Genomic DNA, 16669 nt, shown 5'->3' with positions numbered 1-16669 from the left:
CTCACAAAGACGGCAGTTGAAACTAGAAATCTCAAATTTCAACTCATCAGGCCAAAGGACAGAGTTCCACCAGTCTAATGGCCATTGCTCGTGTTTCTTGGCCCAAGCAAGTCTCTTCTTATTGGAGTCCTCTGGTAGCGGTTTCTTTACAGCAATTTGACCACGAAGGCCTGATTCACGCAGTGTCCTCTAAACAGTTGATGTAGAAATGTGTCTTTTACTTGAACTGTGAAGCATTTATTTGAGCTGCAATCTGAAGTGAAGTTAACTCTAATCAACTTAACCCCTGCAGCAGAGGCTTCCTTTCCTGTGGCAGTACTCATGAGAGCCAGTTTCATCATAGCGCTTGATGGTTTTTGCGACTGCTCTTGAAGAAACTTTAAAAGTTCTTGAAATTTTCCGGATTGACTGACCTTCATGTCTTAAAGTAATGATGGACTGTCATTTCTCTTTGCTTATTAGAGTTGTTCTTGATATGATATGGACTTGGTATTTTACCAAATAGGGCTATCGTCTGTATACCACCCCTACCTTGTCACAACACAACTGATTGGCTCAAATGCATTAAGAAGGAAAGAAATTCCACAAATGGAACTTTAACAAGGCACACCTGTTAATTGAAATGCATTCCAGGTGACTACCTCATGAAGCTGGCTGAGAGAATGCCAAGGTGTGCAAAGCTGTCATCAAGGCAAAGGGAGGCTACTTTGAATAATCTCAAATATAACGTTTTTGGTTACCTCTTAATTTCATATGTGTTATTTCAAAGTTTTGATGTCATTACTGTTATTCTACAATGTAGAAAATAGTAAAAATAAAGAAAAACCCTTGAATGAGTAGGTGTGTCCATACTTTTGACTGGTACTGTATATACAGTGCATTCAGAAAGTATTCAGACCCATTCCCCTTTTCCACATTTTGTTACGTTACAGCCTTATTCAAAAAATATATATATATTTTTAAATCTCACCAATCTACACAATACTATAATAATGACATTGCGAAAAAAAGGTTTTATTAATTTGAGCAAATTTATTACAAATGAACTGAAATACCTTATTTACATAAGTATTCAGAACCTTTATTACGAGAGTCAAAATTGAGCTACGGTGCATCCTGTTTCCATTGATCACCCTTGATGTTTCTACAACTTGATTGGATTTGACCTGTGGTATATTAAATTGATTGAACATGATTTGGAATGGCACACACCTGTCTATGTAAGGTCCCACTGTTTACAGTGCATGTCAGAGCAAAAACCACGCCATGAGGTCGAAGGAATTGTCCGTAGAGCTCCGAGACAGGATTGTGTCGAGGCACAGATCTGGGGAAAGGTACCAAAACATTTCTGCAGCATTGAAGATCCCCATGAACACAGTGGCCTCCATCATTCTCAAATGGAACAAGTTTGAAACCACCAAGACTCTTCCAAGAGCCGGCTGCCCGGCCAATCTGAGCAATCGGTGAGAAGAGCCTTTGTCAGGGAGGTGACCAAGAACCCGATGGTCATTCTGACAGAGCTCCGGAGTTCCTCTGTGGAGATTAGAGAACCTTCCAGAAGGACAACCATCTTGGACTTTGCCAAAAGGCACCTAAAGACTCAGACCATGAGAAACAAAATTCTCTAGTTTGATGAAACCAAGATTGAACTCTTTGGCCTGAATGCCAAGCGTTACGTCTGTAGGAAACCTGGCACCATCTCTATGGTGTAGCATGATGGTGGCAGCATCATGCGGTGAGGATGTTTTTCAGTGGCAGGGACTGGGAGACTCGTCAGGAATGAGGAAAATATTAACATTGTGCAATGCAGAGATCCTTGATGAAAACCTGCTCCAGAGTGCTCAGGACCTCAGACTGTGGATAAGGTTCACCTTCCAACAGGAAAACGACCCTAAGCACACAACTAAGACAATGCAGGACTGGCTTTGGGACAAGTCTCTGAATGGCCTTGAGTGGCCCGGACTTGAACCGGATGTAACATCTCTGGAGAGACCTGAAAATAGCTGTGCAGCGACGCTCCTTATCCAACCTGACAGAGCTTGAGGGGATCTGCAGAAATAAATGGGAGAAACTCCCCAAATATAGGTGTGCCAAGCTTGTAGCGTCATACCCAAGAAGACTCGGCTGTAATCGCAGCTAAAGGTGCTTAAACAAAGTACTGAGTAAAAAGTCTGAATACTTATGTAAATGTAGTATTTCCTGTTGTATTTTTTATTACATTTGCAAAAATGTCTAAACCTGTTTCTGCTTTGTCGTTTTAATGATTTTCCGAATAAGGCTGTAACGAAACAAAATCTGAAAGTCAAAGATCTGAATACTTTCTGAATGCACTGTGTGTGTGTGTGTATGTACAGTGGGCTCCAACATTACTGGCACCCCTGACTGGCAATGCACAAATAATACTTAAAAAAATATGAACAATATAATTATAGAGAGAAACTCAAAATACCAACATGTGAGAAATACTGTACTTTATTCATGTTTCAATGCAACCAACCAAAATCATTCAATTATTTAATACAAAATAAATTTAACCAAAATCAAGGTTTCATAATTATTGGCACTCCTCATTTAGTACTAAGTGCAATCACCTCTGGCAAGGATAACAGCATGGAGTCTTTTCCTGTAATATTTGACAAGGTTAAGGAACACATTTGGAGGGATTTTGGACCATTTCTCTATGCAGATTCTTTCAAGATCCTTCACATTCTTAGGTTTGCTCTTATCAACTTTGCTCTTATCAATTTTGGTCTCATCTGACCAGAGCACCTTCTTCCTGTCATAATTTAAATGGCGTTTGGCAAACTTCAAGTGCTTGCGTCTGTGTCTTGGGGTCATTAAGGGCTTTCTTCTGGTAACCCTTCCAAAGAGCCTGTGGATGTGGAGGTAGCGTCTGATGGTGCTTTTTGAAACCTGGTGACCCCAAGACGCCACCAAGGCCTGCAATTCTTTCAGTGATTCTTGGGGATTTTGTTGCTTTTCTCACCATTCTCCTCCCCATCCTGGGGGGCAAAATGCATTTGCGTCCTCTACCCGTGAGGTTATCAACTGTTCCATATCTTTTGAATTTTCTAATAATTGCCCTGACAGTGCTCAGTGGTATATTCAATCGTTTGTGCATCTTCTTGTAGCCATTACCAGATTTATGAAGGTCTACGACCATCTGTCTCTTTTGAACTGCCAGTTCTATTGTTTTCTTCATGGTGTTGGATGACAAAGGGATATTGCATGCCTGTTACCTCATGTTGATACCCTAGTGAAACAGGAAGTGATGTAATGGCTCAATATAGTTCCTCTTGCGAATATAGGGGGTGCTGTTTCGACTTAGCATAAATTGGTCTCCAGATTAAACTGCCTAGTACTCAATTCTTGCTCGTACAATATGCATATTATTATTATTATTGGATAGAAAACACTCTCTAGTTTCTATAACCGTTGGAATTATGTCTGAGTGAAACAGAACTCATTCTACAGCACTTTCCCTGACAGGGAGTGAGATTTCAGAAATCTTGGCCCCTGTTCCCAGGTCAGTTTTAATGTCCCTGTGAATGCTATGGGGATACAAACACTGCCTACGCCTTCCTCTAGATGTCAGTAAGTGGTGACAATTTGAATGGAGTCGATTGCGCAATCAGGGCCTGTATAAAAGACCAAAGAGCGGAAGTACATGTCTTTTCTTCCCTGCGCTTGGCGCACGATGGACGTCGGACTGGCCTCTTTCCAAGCTTTGGTTTAGCCAGTAATATATCGCCGGTCATGTTTTTACTTGTTATAGGTGTTAAAAACATCATAAGGTAGTTAATTTAAACCGTTTTATAGCAATTTATATCCGTTTAGTGCGATTTTCTGGCATTTCTTTGTGACGCACTTCCAAGAACTGGGCACTTTTCTAGTACATGCCGAACGTTAGTGGCCATTTCGACGGGACAAGAGGACATCTTTCGACCAAAAGACGATTAGACCGGAGAAAGGATACATTGCCCAAGATTCTGATGGGAGTTCAGCTAATAGTAAGAACTATTTATGATGATAAATCGTTGTTCTGTAGAAAAATGTTAAACGCATATTCCGCCATTTTCTTTGGGGTAGCTTCGCTTTGGCGCACCCTGTATTGAACAGTAAGGATAATTAAAAAAATGTAATTCAGCGATTGCATTAAGAACTAATTTGTCTTTCAATTGCTGTCCACCCTGTATTTTTTAGTCAAGTTTATGAATATTTATTCATTAGACTAGATCACTGTCCAATATGGCGCCCGACATTTTCAGGCCAGTTTTGCTACTATTCTCTTGTATAACCATTTTTTTGTGGCTAAATATGCACATTTTCGAACAAACTCTATATTTTTATGTTGTAATATGATGTTACAGGAGTGTCATCGGAAGAATTCTGAGAAGGTTAGTGAAAAAATTAATACATTTTGGTGGTGATAATGCTATCGCTCTTTTTGCCATGAATCAATGCTGGGGTAATGTTTGCACATGTGGTATGCTAATATAACGATTTATTGTGTTTTCGCTGTAAGACACTTAGAAAATCTGAAATATTGTCTGGATTCACAGGATCTGTGTCTTTCAATTACTGTACGCTGTGTATTTTTAAGAAATGTTTTATGATTAGTAATTAGGTAATACACGTTGCTCTCTGTATTTATTCTAGTCGAGTTGTGATGGTGGGTGCAATTGTAAACTATGATTTCTACCTGAAATATGCACATTTTTCTAACAAAACCTATCCTATACAATAAATATGTTATCATACTGTCATCTGATGAGGTTTTTTCTTGGTTAGTGGCTATCAATATCTTTATTTGGCCGAATTGGTGATAGCTACTGGTGGAGAGAAAAAATGGTGGACAAAGAAAAATGGTGTCTTTTGCTAACGTGGTTAGCTAATAGATTTACATATTGTGTCTTCCCTGTAAAACATTTTACAAATCAGAAATGATTGCTGGATTCACAAGAAGTGGATCTTTCATCTTTCATCTGGTATCTTGGACTTGTGATTTAATGATATTTAGATGCTAGTATTTACTTGTGACGCTATGCTAGCTATGCTATTTTGCTTTTTTACTGGTGGGGGAGGTGGGGGGTGCTCCCGGATCCGGGTTTCTGAGTCTGTAGAAGTTTTAAGACTTTAATTTGTAGTATAATTTTGGTAGATGTTATTTACAATAATCTTTAAGGGTGCCATTAATTGTGAAACCTTGATTTGGAGGACATTGATTTTTAATTAAATCAATCAATTATTTTGTTTGGTTCCATTGAAACATTAATAAAGTACAGTATTTCTCACATGTTGGTATTTTGAGTTTATCTCTATAATTATATTGTTTATATTTGTTTAAGCATTGTTTGTGCAGTGCCAGTAATTTTGGAGCCCACTTTATATACACTAGCGTTCAGAAGTTTGGGGTCACTTAAATGTCCTTGTTTTCCATGAAAACATACATGAAATGAGTTGCAAAATGAATAGGAAATATAGTCAAGGCGTTGAAAAGGTTATGAATAATGTTTTTTTTTAAATTGAAATAATTGTGTCCTTCAAACTTTGCTTTTGTCAAAGAATCCTCCATTTGCAGCCATTACAGCCTTGCAGACCTTTGGCATTCTAGTTATCAATTTGTTGAGGTAATCTGAAGAGATTTAACCCCATGCTTCCTGAAGCACCTCCCACAAGTTGGATTGGCTTGATGGGCACTTTTTTTATTTATTTTTATTTAACCTTTATTTAACCAGGTAGGCAAATTGAGAACACGTTCTCATTTACAATTGCGACCTGGCCAAGATAAAGCAAAGCAGTTCGACACATACAACAACACATAGTTACACATGGAGTAAAAACAAACATATAATACAGTGAAAAAGATAAAAAAATAAGTCTATATACAATGTGAGCAAGTGAGGTGAGATAAGGGAGGTGAAGGCAAACAGATATATGTATAAATAAATAAAAATATAAAAAGGCCATGGAGGCGAAGTGAGTACAACACAGCAAGTAAAATAAAAACTAAAAAAAACACTGGAATGGTTGGTTTGCATTGGAAGAAAGTGCAAAGTAGAGACAGAAATAATGGGGTGCAAAGGAGCAAAATAAATTAATAAATAAATACAGTAGGTAAAGAGGTAGTTGTTTGGGCTAAATTGTAGATGGGTTATGTACAGGTGCAGTAATCTATGAGCTGCTCTGACAGCTGGTGCTTAAAGCTAGTGAGGGAGATAGGTGTTTCCAGTTTCAGAGATTTTTGTAGTTCGTTCCAGTCATTGGCAGCAGAGAACTGGAAGGAGAGGCGTCCAAAGGAAGAATTGGTTTTGGGGGTGACTAGAGAGATATACCTGCTGGAGCGCGTGCTACGGGTAGGTGCTGCTATGGTGACCAGCGAGCTGAGATAAGGGGGGACTTTACCTAGCAGGGTCTTGTAGATGACCTGGAACCAATGGGTTTGGCGACGAGTATGAAGCGAGGGCCAGCCAACGAGAGTGTACAGGTCGCAGTGGTGGGTAGTATATGGGGCTTTGGTGACAAAACGGATGGCACTGTGATAGACTGCATCCAATTTATTGAGTAGGGTTTTGGAGGCTATTTTGTAAATGACATCACCGAAGTCGAGGATTGGTAGGATGGTCAGTTTTACAAGGGTATGTTTGGCAGCATGAGTAAAGGATGCTTTGTTGCAGAATAGGAAGCCAATTCTAGATTTGACTTTGGATTGGAGATGTTTGATGTGGGTCTGGAAGGAGAGTTTACAGTCTAACCAGACACCTAGGTATTTGTAGTTGTCCACATATTCTAAGTCAGAGCCGTCCAAAGTAGTGATGTTGGACAGGCGGGCAGGAGCAGGCAGCGATCGGTTGAAGAGCATGCATTTGGTTTTACTTGTATTTAAGAGCAGTTGGAGGCCACGGAAGGAGAGTTGTATGGCATTGAAGCTCGCCTGGAGGGTTGTTAACACAGTGTCAAAAGAAGGGCCAGAAGTATACAGAATAGTGTCGTCTGCGTAGAGGTGGATCAGAGAATCACCAGCAGCAAGAGCGACATCATTGATGTAAACAGAGAAGAGAGTCGGTCCAAGAATTGAACCCTGTGGCACCCCCATAGAGACTGCCAGAGGCCCGGACAACAGACCCTCCGATTTGACACACTGAACTCTATCAGAGAAGTAGTTGGTGAACCAGGCGAGGCAATCATTAGAGAAACCAAGGCTGTCGAGTCTGCCAATGAGGATGTGGTGATTGACAGAGTCAAAAGCCTTGGCCAGGTCAATGAATACGGCTGCACAGTATTGTTTCCTATCGATGGCGGTTACGATATCGTTTATGACCTTGAGCGTGGCTGAGGTGCACCCATGACCAGCTCTGAAACCAGATTGCATAGCGGAGAAGGTGTGGTGTGATTCGAAATGGTCGGTAATCTGTTTGTTGACTTGGCTTTCGAAGACCTTAGAAAGGCAGGGTAGGATAGATATAGGTCTGTAGCAGTTAGGGTCAAGGGTGTCCCCCCCTTTGAAGAGGGGGATAACCGCAGCTGCTTTCCAATCTTTGGGGATCTCAGACGACACGAAAGAGAGGTTGAAGAGGCTAGTAATAGGGGTGGCAACAATTTCAGCAGATAGTTTTAGAAAGAAAGGGTCCAGATTATCTAGCCCGGCTGATTTGTAAGGGTCCAGATTTTGCAGCTCATTAAGAACATCAGCTGACTGAATTTGGGAGAAAGAGAAATGGGGAAGGCTTGGGCGAGTAGCAGAGGGGAGGGCAGTGCTGTTGTCCGGGGTAGGGGTAGCTTCTTACGTACCATACGGTCAAGCTGCTCCCACAACAGCTCAAGAGATCCGGTGAGTGTGCTGGCCATTCCATTATAGAAAGAATATCAGCTGACTGTTTTTCCCTAAATAGTTATTGCGTAGTTTGGAGCTGTGCTTTGGGACATTGTCCTGTTGTAGGAGGAAATTGGCTCCAATTAAGCGCTGTCCACAGGGTATGGAATTGGACTCCAAAATGGAGGGATAGCCTTCCTTCTTCAAGATCCCTTTTACACTGTACAAATCTCCCACTTTATGACCACCAAAGCACCCCCAGACCATCACATTGCCTCCACTAGGCTTTACAGATGGCGTCAAGCACTCCTCCAGCATCTTTTCATTTTTTCTGCGTCTCACGAATGTTCTTTGTGATCACCTCAAACTTAGATTTGTCTGTCCGTAACACTTTTTTTCCAATCTTCCTCTGTCCAGTGTCTTTTGCCCATCTTAATCTTTTCTTTGTATCGGCCAGTCTGAGATATGGCTTTTTCTTTGCAACTCTGCCTTAGAAGGCCAGCATCCCGGAGTCACCTCTTCACTGTTGACGTTGAAACTGGTGTTTTGCGGGTACTATTTAATGAAGCTGCCAGTTGAGGACTTGAGGCGTTTGTTTCTCAAACTAGACACTCTAATGTACTTGTCCTCTTGCTCAGTTGTGAACCAGGGCCTCCCGCTCCTATTCTGGTTAGAGCCAGTTCGCGCTGTTCTGTGAATGGAGTAGTACACAGTTTTGTACGAGATCTTTAGTTTCTTGGCAATTTCTAACATGGAATAGTCTTCATTTCTCAGAACGATAATAGACTGACAAGTTTCAGAAGAAAGGTCTTTGTTTCTTGGCCATTTTGAGCCTTTACTCGAACCCACAAATGCTGATGCTCCAGATACTCAACTAGTCTAAAGAAGGCCAGTTTTATTGCTTCTTTAATTAGCACAACCGTTTTCAGCTATGCTAACATAATTGCAAAAGGGCTTTCTAATAATCTATTAGCCTTTTTTTTTAATGATAAACTTGGATTAGCTAACACAACGTACCATTGGAACACGAGAGTGATGGTTGCTGATAATGGGTCTCTGTATGTCGGTAGTGTATATGCTCAAGCACAATGTGTACAAAACATTAGGAACACCTGCTCTCTTACTATGATATGGACTGACCATTTGAAAGCTAAGATCCCTTATTGATGTCACTTGTTAAATCCTCTTCAATCAATGTAGATGATGGGGAGAAGAGTTTAAAGAAGGATTTTTAAGCCATGAGACGTGTATGGGTGCCATTTAGAGGGTGAAGGGGAAAGACAAAATATTTAAGTGCCTTTGAACTTTGTAGGGTAGTAGGTGTCAGCAAGGCACAACGTTGTTTTTTTTCACGCTCAACAGTTTCCCGTGTGTGTCAAAAATGGTCCACCGTCCCAAATGACATCCAGCCTGCTTGACACAATTGTGGGAAGTATTGGAATCGACATGGGCCAGCATCCCTGTGGAACGCTTTTGACACCTTGTAGAATCCATGCCCCAACAAAATGAGGCTCTTCTGAGAGCAAAAGGGGGTGCAACTCAATATTAGTACATTATATGTGTGTATATGGAATGCCGTTTGGGACGCGGTCTTAGTCAAGAGGTTTAAGATAAATTCATTATTTACCTAACAATGAACTGTTTTTGTGTGTTCTCTCTCTCTCACAGAGTAAAGAAGGGAAGAGCCCTTTGCACATGGCTGCTATTCACGGGCGCTTTACTCGCTCCCAAATCCTTATCCAAAACGGTAACCACACACACACATCCAAAATAATAGTAATATTTGCAATATTATTAAAATGAATACAACATTATCACACACTACACAATGATAGGGTGTTTGTGAAAAGTGCTTGCAGTATTTTAGGTAACAAACTTCTATTGAAGCGCACCACCCACCCAAACATACTCAACACTCATCCCCCCACCAGCCCATAGCAACCACCACAACTCCAACAGCCACATAGCTTCTCATAGCTGTGTCAAAAACAGTATTGTTCAATTCTCCTCTCTGCCCCGACCACATCCCCTCTCCTCTGTGTGCAGGTGGGGAGATCGACTGTGTAGATAAATATGGCAATACTCCTCTTCACGTTGCTGCTAAGCACGGCCACGAGCTGCTGATTAGCACCCTGATGACTAATGGTGCTGACACGGCCAGGTGAGAGACACACGCACACACACAATCAGGTGAGTGGTGGAACAGACACAGAACTCCACTGTAGACATTCTTTATGGCAGAAGCAGAATGTCTCTTCTGAATGTCAGAGGATCAGCTCTCACATTGCTTATGCAACATAATGGACCTCAACAAAACTAGCAGCAAAACTCAAATCTTTTCTACACTGAACAAAAATATAAACGCAACATGTAAATTGTTGGCCTCACTTTTCATGAGCTGAAATAAAAGATCCCAGAAGTGTTCCATACACACAAAGTTTTTCTCAAAAATGTTGTGCACATCTTTTGTTTACATACATGTTGGTGAGCATTTCTCCTTTGCCTAGCTAATCCATCCACCTGACATGTGTGGAATATCAAGAAGCTGATTAAACAACATGATTAAAGGTCACTATAATGTGCAGTTTTGTCACACACCACAATGCCACAGATGTCTCAAGTTTGGAGGGAGCATGCAGTTGGCATGCTGACAGCAGGAATGTCCATCAGATCTGTTGCCAGACAATCGAATGTTAATTTCTCTACCGTAAGTCGCCACCAACATCATTTTAGAGACTATGGCAGCACGTCCAACCAGCCTCACAACCGCAGACCACGTGTATGGCGTCATGTGGGCGAGTGGTTTACTGATGTCCACGTTGTCAAGAGTGCCCCGTGGTGGGGTTATGGTATGGGCAGGCGTAAGCTACTGACAACAAACACAATTACATTTTATCGATGGCAATTTGAATGCACAGAAATATTGTGACGAGATCTTAAGGCCCATTGTGAGGACCATTTCTTTTAGGGTTTCTGTGTCCAACAGATGCATATCTGTATTCCCAGTCGTGAAATCCATAGATTAGGGCCTAATGAATTGATTTCTATTGACTGATTTCCTCATATGAACTTAAATGCAGTAAAACATTTGTAATTGTTGCATGTTTTGTTTATACAGTGTCTCTGGAAAGTATTCAGACCCCTTGACTTTTTCCATATTTTGTTAGGTTACAGCCTTAATCTAATATTGATTAAACTGTTTTTTCTCTCTCAAGCTACATAAAATACCCCATCATTACAAAGCAAAAACAGTTTTTTATATTTTTCTTGCTAATTTTTTTTTTTTTAACTATCACATTTACATAAGCATTCAGACCCTTTACTCAGAACCTTCTTTAAGCACCGTTTGACAGCAATTACAGCCTCGAGTCTTCTTGGGTATGACGATACTACAAGCTTGGCACACCTGTATTTGGGGAGTTTCTCCCATTTTTCTCTGAAGATTCTCTCAAGCTCTGTCAGGTTGGATGGGGAGCGTTACTGCACAGCTATTTTCAGGTCTCTCGAGTTGTTAGATCGGGTTCAAGTCAGGGCTCTGGCCACTCAAGGACATTCAGAAACTTGTCCCGAAGCCACTCCTGCGTTGTCTTGGCTGTATGCTTAGGGTTGTTGTCCTGTTGGAAGGTGAACCTTCGCCCCAGTCTGAGGTCCTGAGTGCTCTGGAGCAGGTTTTCATCAAGGATCTCTCTGTACTTGATCCTGACTAGTCTCCCAGTCTCTGCCGCTGAAAAACATCCCCACAGCATGAGGCTGCCACCACCATGCTTAACCGTAGGGATTGTGCCAGGTTTCCTCCTGACGTGACGCTTGGCATTCAGGCCAAGGAGTTAAATCTTGGTTTCATCAGACCAGAGAATCTTGTTTCTCATGGTCTGAGAGTGTTTCAGGTGCCTTTTGGCAAACTCCAAGCGGGCTCTCATGTGCCTTTTACTGAGGAGTGGCTTACGTCTGGCCACTCTTCCATAAAGGCCTGATTGGTTCAAACCTGTCTCGGAGCTCTACGGACAATTCCTTCGACCAATTCCTTCGACCAATTCCTGTTTTTTGCTCTGACATGCATTGTCAACTGTGGGACCTTATATAGACCAGTGTGTGCCTTTACAAATCATGTCCAATCAATTGAATTTACCACAAATGAACTCCAATCAAGTTGTAGAAAATTCTCAAGGATGATCCATGGAAACGGGATGCACCCGAGCTCAGTTTCGAATCTCATAGCAACGGGTCTGAATACTTATGTTAATAAGGTATTTCAGTTTTTTTGTTTATACACTGCTCAAAAAAATAAAGGGAACACTAAAATAACATCCTAGATCTGAATGAATGAAATATTCTTATTAAATACTTTTTTCTTTGCATAGTTGAATGTGCTGACAAAATCACACAAAAATGATCAATGAAAATCAAATTTATCAACCCATGGAGGTCTGGATTTGGAGTCACACTCAAAATTAAAGTGGAAAACCACACTACAGGCTGATCCAACTTTGATGTAATGTCCTTAAAACAAGTCAAAATGAGGCTCAGTAGTGTGTGTGGCCTCCACGTGCCTGTATGACCTCCCTACAACGCCTGGGCATGCTCCTGATGAGGTGGCGGATGGTCTCCTGAGGGATCTCCTCCCAGACCTGGACTAAAGCATCCGCCAACTCCTGGACAGTCTGTGGTGCAACGTGGCGTTGGTGGATGGAGCGAGACATGATGTCCCAGATGTGCTCAATTGGATTCAGGTCTGGGGAACGGGCGGGCCAGTCCATAGCATCAATGCCTTCCTCTTGCAGGAAATGCTGACACACTCCAGCCACATGAGGTCTAGCATTGTCTTGCATTAGGAGGAACCCAGGGCCAACCGCACCAGCATATGGTCTCACAAGGGGTCTGAGGATCTCATCTCGGTACCTAATGGCAGTCAGGCTACCTCTGGCGAGCACATGGAGGACTGTGCGGCCCCCCAAAGAAATGCCACCCCACACCATGACTGACCCACCGCCAAACCGGTCATGCTGGAGGATGTTGCAGGCAGCAGAACGTTCTCCACGGCGTCTCCAGACTCTTTACGTCTGTCACGTGCTCAGTGTGAACCTGCTTTCATCTGTGAAGAGCACAGGGCGCCAGTGGCGAATTTGCCAAACTTGGTGTTCTCTGGCAAATGCCAAACGTCCTGCACGGTGTTGGGCTGTAAGCACAACCCCCACCTGTGGACGTCGGGCCCTCATACCACCCTCATGGAGTCTGTTTCTGACCGTTTGAGCAGACACATGCACATTTGTGGCCTGCTGGAGGTCATTTTGCAGGGCTCTGGCAGTGCTACTCCTTGCACAAAGGCGGAGGTAGCGGTCCTGCTGCTGGGTTGTTGCCCTCCTACGGCCTCCTCCACGTCTCCTGATGTACTTGCCTGTCTCCTGGTAGCGCCTCCATGCTCTGGACACTACGCTGACAGACACAGCAAACCTTCTTGCCACAGCTCGCATTGATGTGCCATCCTGGATGAGCTGCACTACCTGAGCCACTTGTGTGGGTTGTAGACTCCGTCTCATGCTACCACTAGAGTGAAAGCACCGCCAGCATTCAAAAGTGACCAAAACATCAGCCAGGAAGCATAGGAACTGAGAAGTGGTCTGTGGTCACCACCTGCAGAACCACTCCTTTATTGGGGGTGTCTTGCTAATTGCCTATAATTTCCACCTGTTGTCTATTCCATTTGCACAACAGCATGTGAAAGTTATTGTCAATCAGTGTTGCTTCCTAAGTGGACAGTTTGATTTCACAGAAGTGTGATTGACTTGGAGTTACATTGTGTTGTTTAAGTGTTCCCTTTATTTTTTTGAGCAGTGTACATATGCTAAAATTTCTATACCTGTTTTCGCTTTGTCGTTATGGGGTATTGTGTGTAGATTGCTGAGGAAATTGTTTTATTTAATCCATTTTAGAATAAGGCTGTAACGTAACAAAATGTGGAAAAAGTCAAGGGGTCTGAATACTTTCCAAAGGAACTGTTTTTGTTCATTGTGTACATATTTGAGAAGCTGCAGCACTATATCTCCTTCCCTGTCTCATATATTCCTCTATCGCTCTCCTTGCTCTCTCTAGGCAAGGGATTAATGGGATGTTTCCGTTGCATTTGGCTGTGCTCTACGGGTTTTCAGACTGTTGTCGCAAGTTACTCTCCTCAGGTAAGCCTTTATACACAGCCATGGAAACTGTATGATTGAAACTAATCAAGTTTCATGGAGGTGTACATTAGAGGTCGACCGATTAATCGGAATGGCCGATTTTAATTAGGGACGATTTCAAGTTTTCATAACAATCTGAAATCGGTATTTTTGGACACCGATTTGGCCAATTTTTCATTTATTTATATATATTTTTTACACCTTTATTTAACTCGGCAAGTCAGTTAAGAACACATTCTTATTTTCAATGACGGCCTAGGAACCGTGGGTTAACTGCCTTGTTCGGGCAGAACGACAGATTTTTACCTTGTCAGCTCGGGGATTCAATCTTGCAACCTTACGGTTAACTAGTCCAACGCGCTAACCACCTGCCTCTCATTGCACTCCACGAGGAGCCCACCTGTTACGAGAATGCAGTAAGAAGCCAACGTAAGTTGCTAGCTAGCATTAAACTTCTTATAAAAAACAATCAATCATAATAACTAGTTAACCACACATGGTTGATGATATTACTAGTTTATCTAGCGTGTCCTGCGTTGCATATAATCGATGCGGTGCGCTTTCGCGAAAAAGGTATCTAACCATAAACATCAATGCCTTTCTTAAAATCAATACACAAGTATATATTTTTAAACCTGCATATTTAGTTAATATTGCCTGCTAACACGAATTTCTTTGTCACATCTCTTTCAACAGAGTCAGGGTTTATGCAGCAGTTTGGGCCGCCTGGCTCGTTGCGAACTGTGTGAAGACTATTTCTTCCTAACAAAGACAGCCAACTTCGCCAAACGGTGGATGATTTAACAAAAGCACTTTTGCGAAAAAAGCACAATCATTGCACGACTGTACCTAACTATAAACATCAATGTATTTCTTAAAATCAATACACAGAAGTATATATTTTTAAACCTGCATATTTAGCTAAAATAAATCCAGGTTAGCAGGCAATATTAACCAGGTGAAATTGTGTCACTTCTCTTGCGTTCATTGCACGCAGAGTCAGTGTATATGCAACAGTTTGGGCCGCCTAATTTGCCAGAATTTTACGTAATTATGACATAATATTGAAGGTTGTGCAATGTAACAGGAATATTTAGACTTATGGATGCCACCCGTTAGATAAAATACGGAACGGTTCCGTATTTCACTGAAAGAATAAACGTCTTGTTTTCGAGATGATAGTTTCTGAATTCGACTATATTAATGACCTACGGCTCGTATTTCTGTGTGTTATTATGTTATAACTAAGTCTATGATTTGATAGAGCAGTCTGACTGAGCGGTGGTAGGCAGCAGCAGGCTCGTAAGCATTCATTCAAACAGCACTTTCGTGCGTTTTGCCAGCAGCTCTGCTGTTTATGACTTCAAGCCTATCAACTCCCGAGATTAGGCTGGTGTAACCGATGTGTAATGGCTAGCTAGTTAGCGGGGTGCACGCCAATAGCGTTTCAAACGTCACTCGCTCTGAGACTTGGAGTAGTTGGTCCCCTTGCTCTGCATGGGTAACGCTGCTTTGAGGGTGCCTGTTGTCGATGTGTTCCTCGTTCGTGCCCAGGTAGGAGCGAGGAGAGGGATGGAAGCTATACTGTTACACTGGCAATACTAAAGTGCCTATAAGAACATCCAATATTTATTTTTTATTTAACCAGGAATGGATCATTGAGATTTAAAATACATTTTTCAAGAGCGTCCTGGCCAAGATAGGCAGCACCAAGTCATTACAAAAATTACAGACAGACAACATGAAAAACTACAAGTAATCTAGTAAAAAACATTGAATTCACAAGAGTATAACAAAATCAAAAACAACAAATTAAAAACATTGACAGGTCAGGGAATCGGCCTCAAAATCCTTCATCAGTGATTTAAAAACACCAATCGGGACAAGTTCTTCCAGTTTAAAATTATTTTGTAAGATGTTCCAAGACGATGGCGCAGAGTACATAAAAGACCTTTTGCCAAATTCAGTTCGGACATTTGGAACAGTTAGCAGGATAAAGTCCAGCGAACGAAGAGAGTACCCACCACATTTCTGAACAATAAAAATGCCCAAATAAAAAGGTAGTAAACCCAAAATGGCTTTGTAAATAAAAGTATACCAGTGACTGAGCCTACGAGTGACTAGAGGCTCGCCAACCCTGGTATTCAAAGTGCAGTGGTGCGTAAGGGTTTTACAGTTTAAAATAAATCTCAAAGTGCCATGGTAAAGAGTGTCAATTGATCTCAAACACTGAGCGGAAGCATTCATATATAAAATATCCCCATAGTCTAGTAAAGGCATAAATGTAGCTGATACTAGCCTCCTTCTGGCTTCAAAAGAAAAACAGGCCTTATTCCTAAAATAAAATCCCAATTTCAGCTTCAATTTTTTTTGTAAGTTGTTGAATATGCAATTTAAAAGAGAGGCCATCATCAATTAGAATTCCAAGATATTTATATGAGGTTACAACCTCAATCTCTTTGCCCTGACAGGTAGTAATAGGTGAAAGGTTCAGAGGTCTATTTCTTGCATTAGAAAACACCATTAGTTTAGTTTTGTCAGTATTGAGGATAAGCTTCAATTGACACAAAGTATGTTGAACAGTATAAAAAGCAGTTTGCAAGTTCTGGAAAGCTTTTGTAAGAGACGAGGCACAACAGTAAATAACAGTATCATCAGCATAAAAATGAAGTTGTGCATTTTG

At 41.6% G+C, this 16669-nt stretch overlaps 1 protein-coding gene across 1 annotated transcript in view; it reads left to right on the top strand.

Moving 5' to 3' along the window:
• Positions 1-16669, top strand: part of LOC129815363 (serine/threonine-protein phosphatase 6 regulatory ankyrin repeat subunit C-like) — a 44927-nt gene that overhangs the window by 8717 nt on the left and 19541 nt on the right. Inside the window, exons 9-11 of the mRNA XM_055869122.1 lie at positions 9482-9560; positions 9860-9974; positions 13904-13986. Coding sequence (XP_055725097.1) covers positions 9482-9560; positions 9860-9974; positions 13904-13986 — 277 coding nt within the window. The remainder of the gene's footprint in view (positions 1-9481; positions 9561-9859; positions 9975-13903; positions 13987-16669) is intronic.

Source organism: Salvelinus fontinalis, chromosome 18 (genome assembly GCF_029448725.1).
Source record: "Salvelinus fontinalis isolate EN_2023a chromosome 18, ASM2944872v1, whole genome shotgun sequence".
NCBI lineage: Eukaryota > Metazoa > Chordata > Actinopteri > Salmoniformes > Salmonidae > Salvelinus > Salvelinus fontinalis.
The sequence above is the reverse complement of the archived record's forward strand: the minus strand, read 5'-3'. Positions and strand labels throughout refer to the sequence as shown.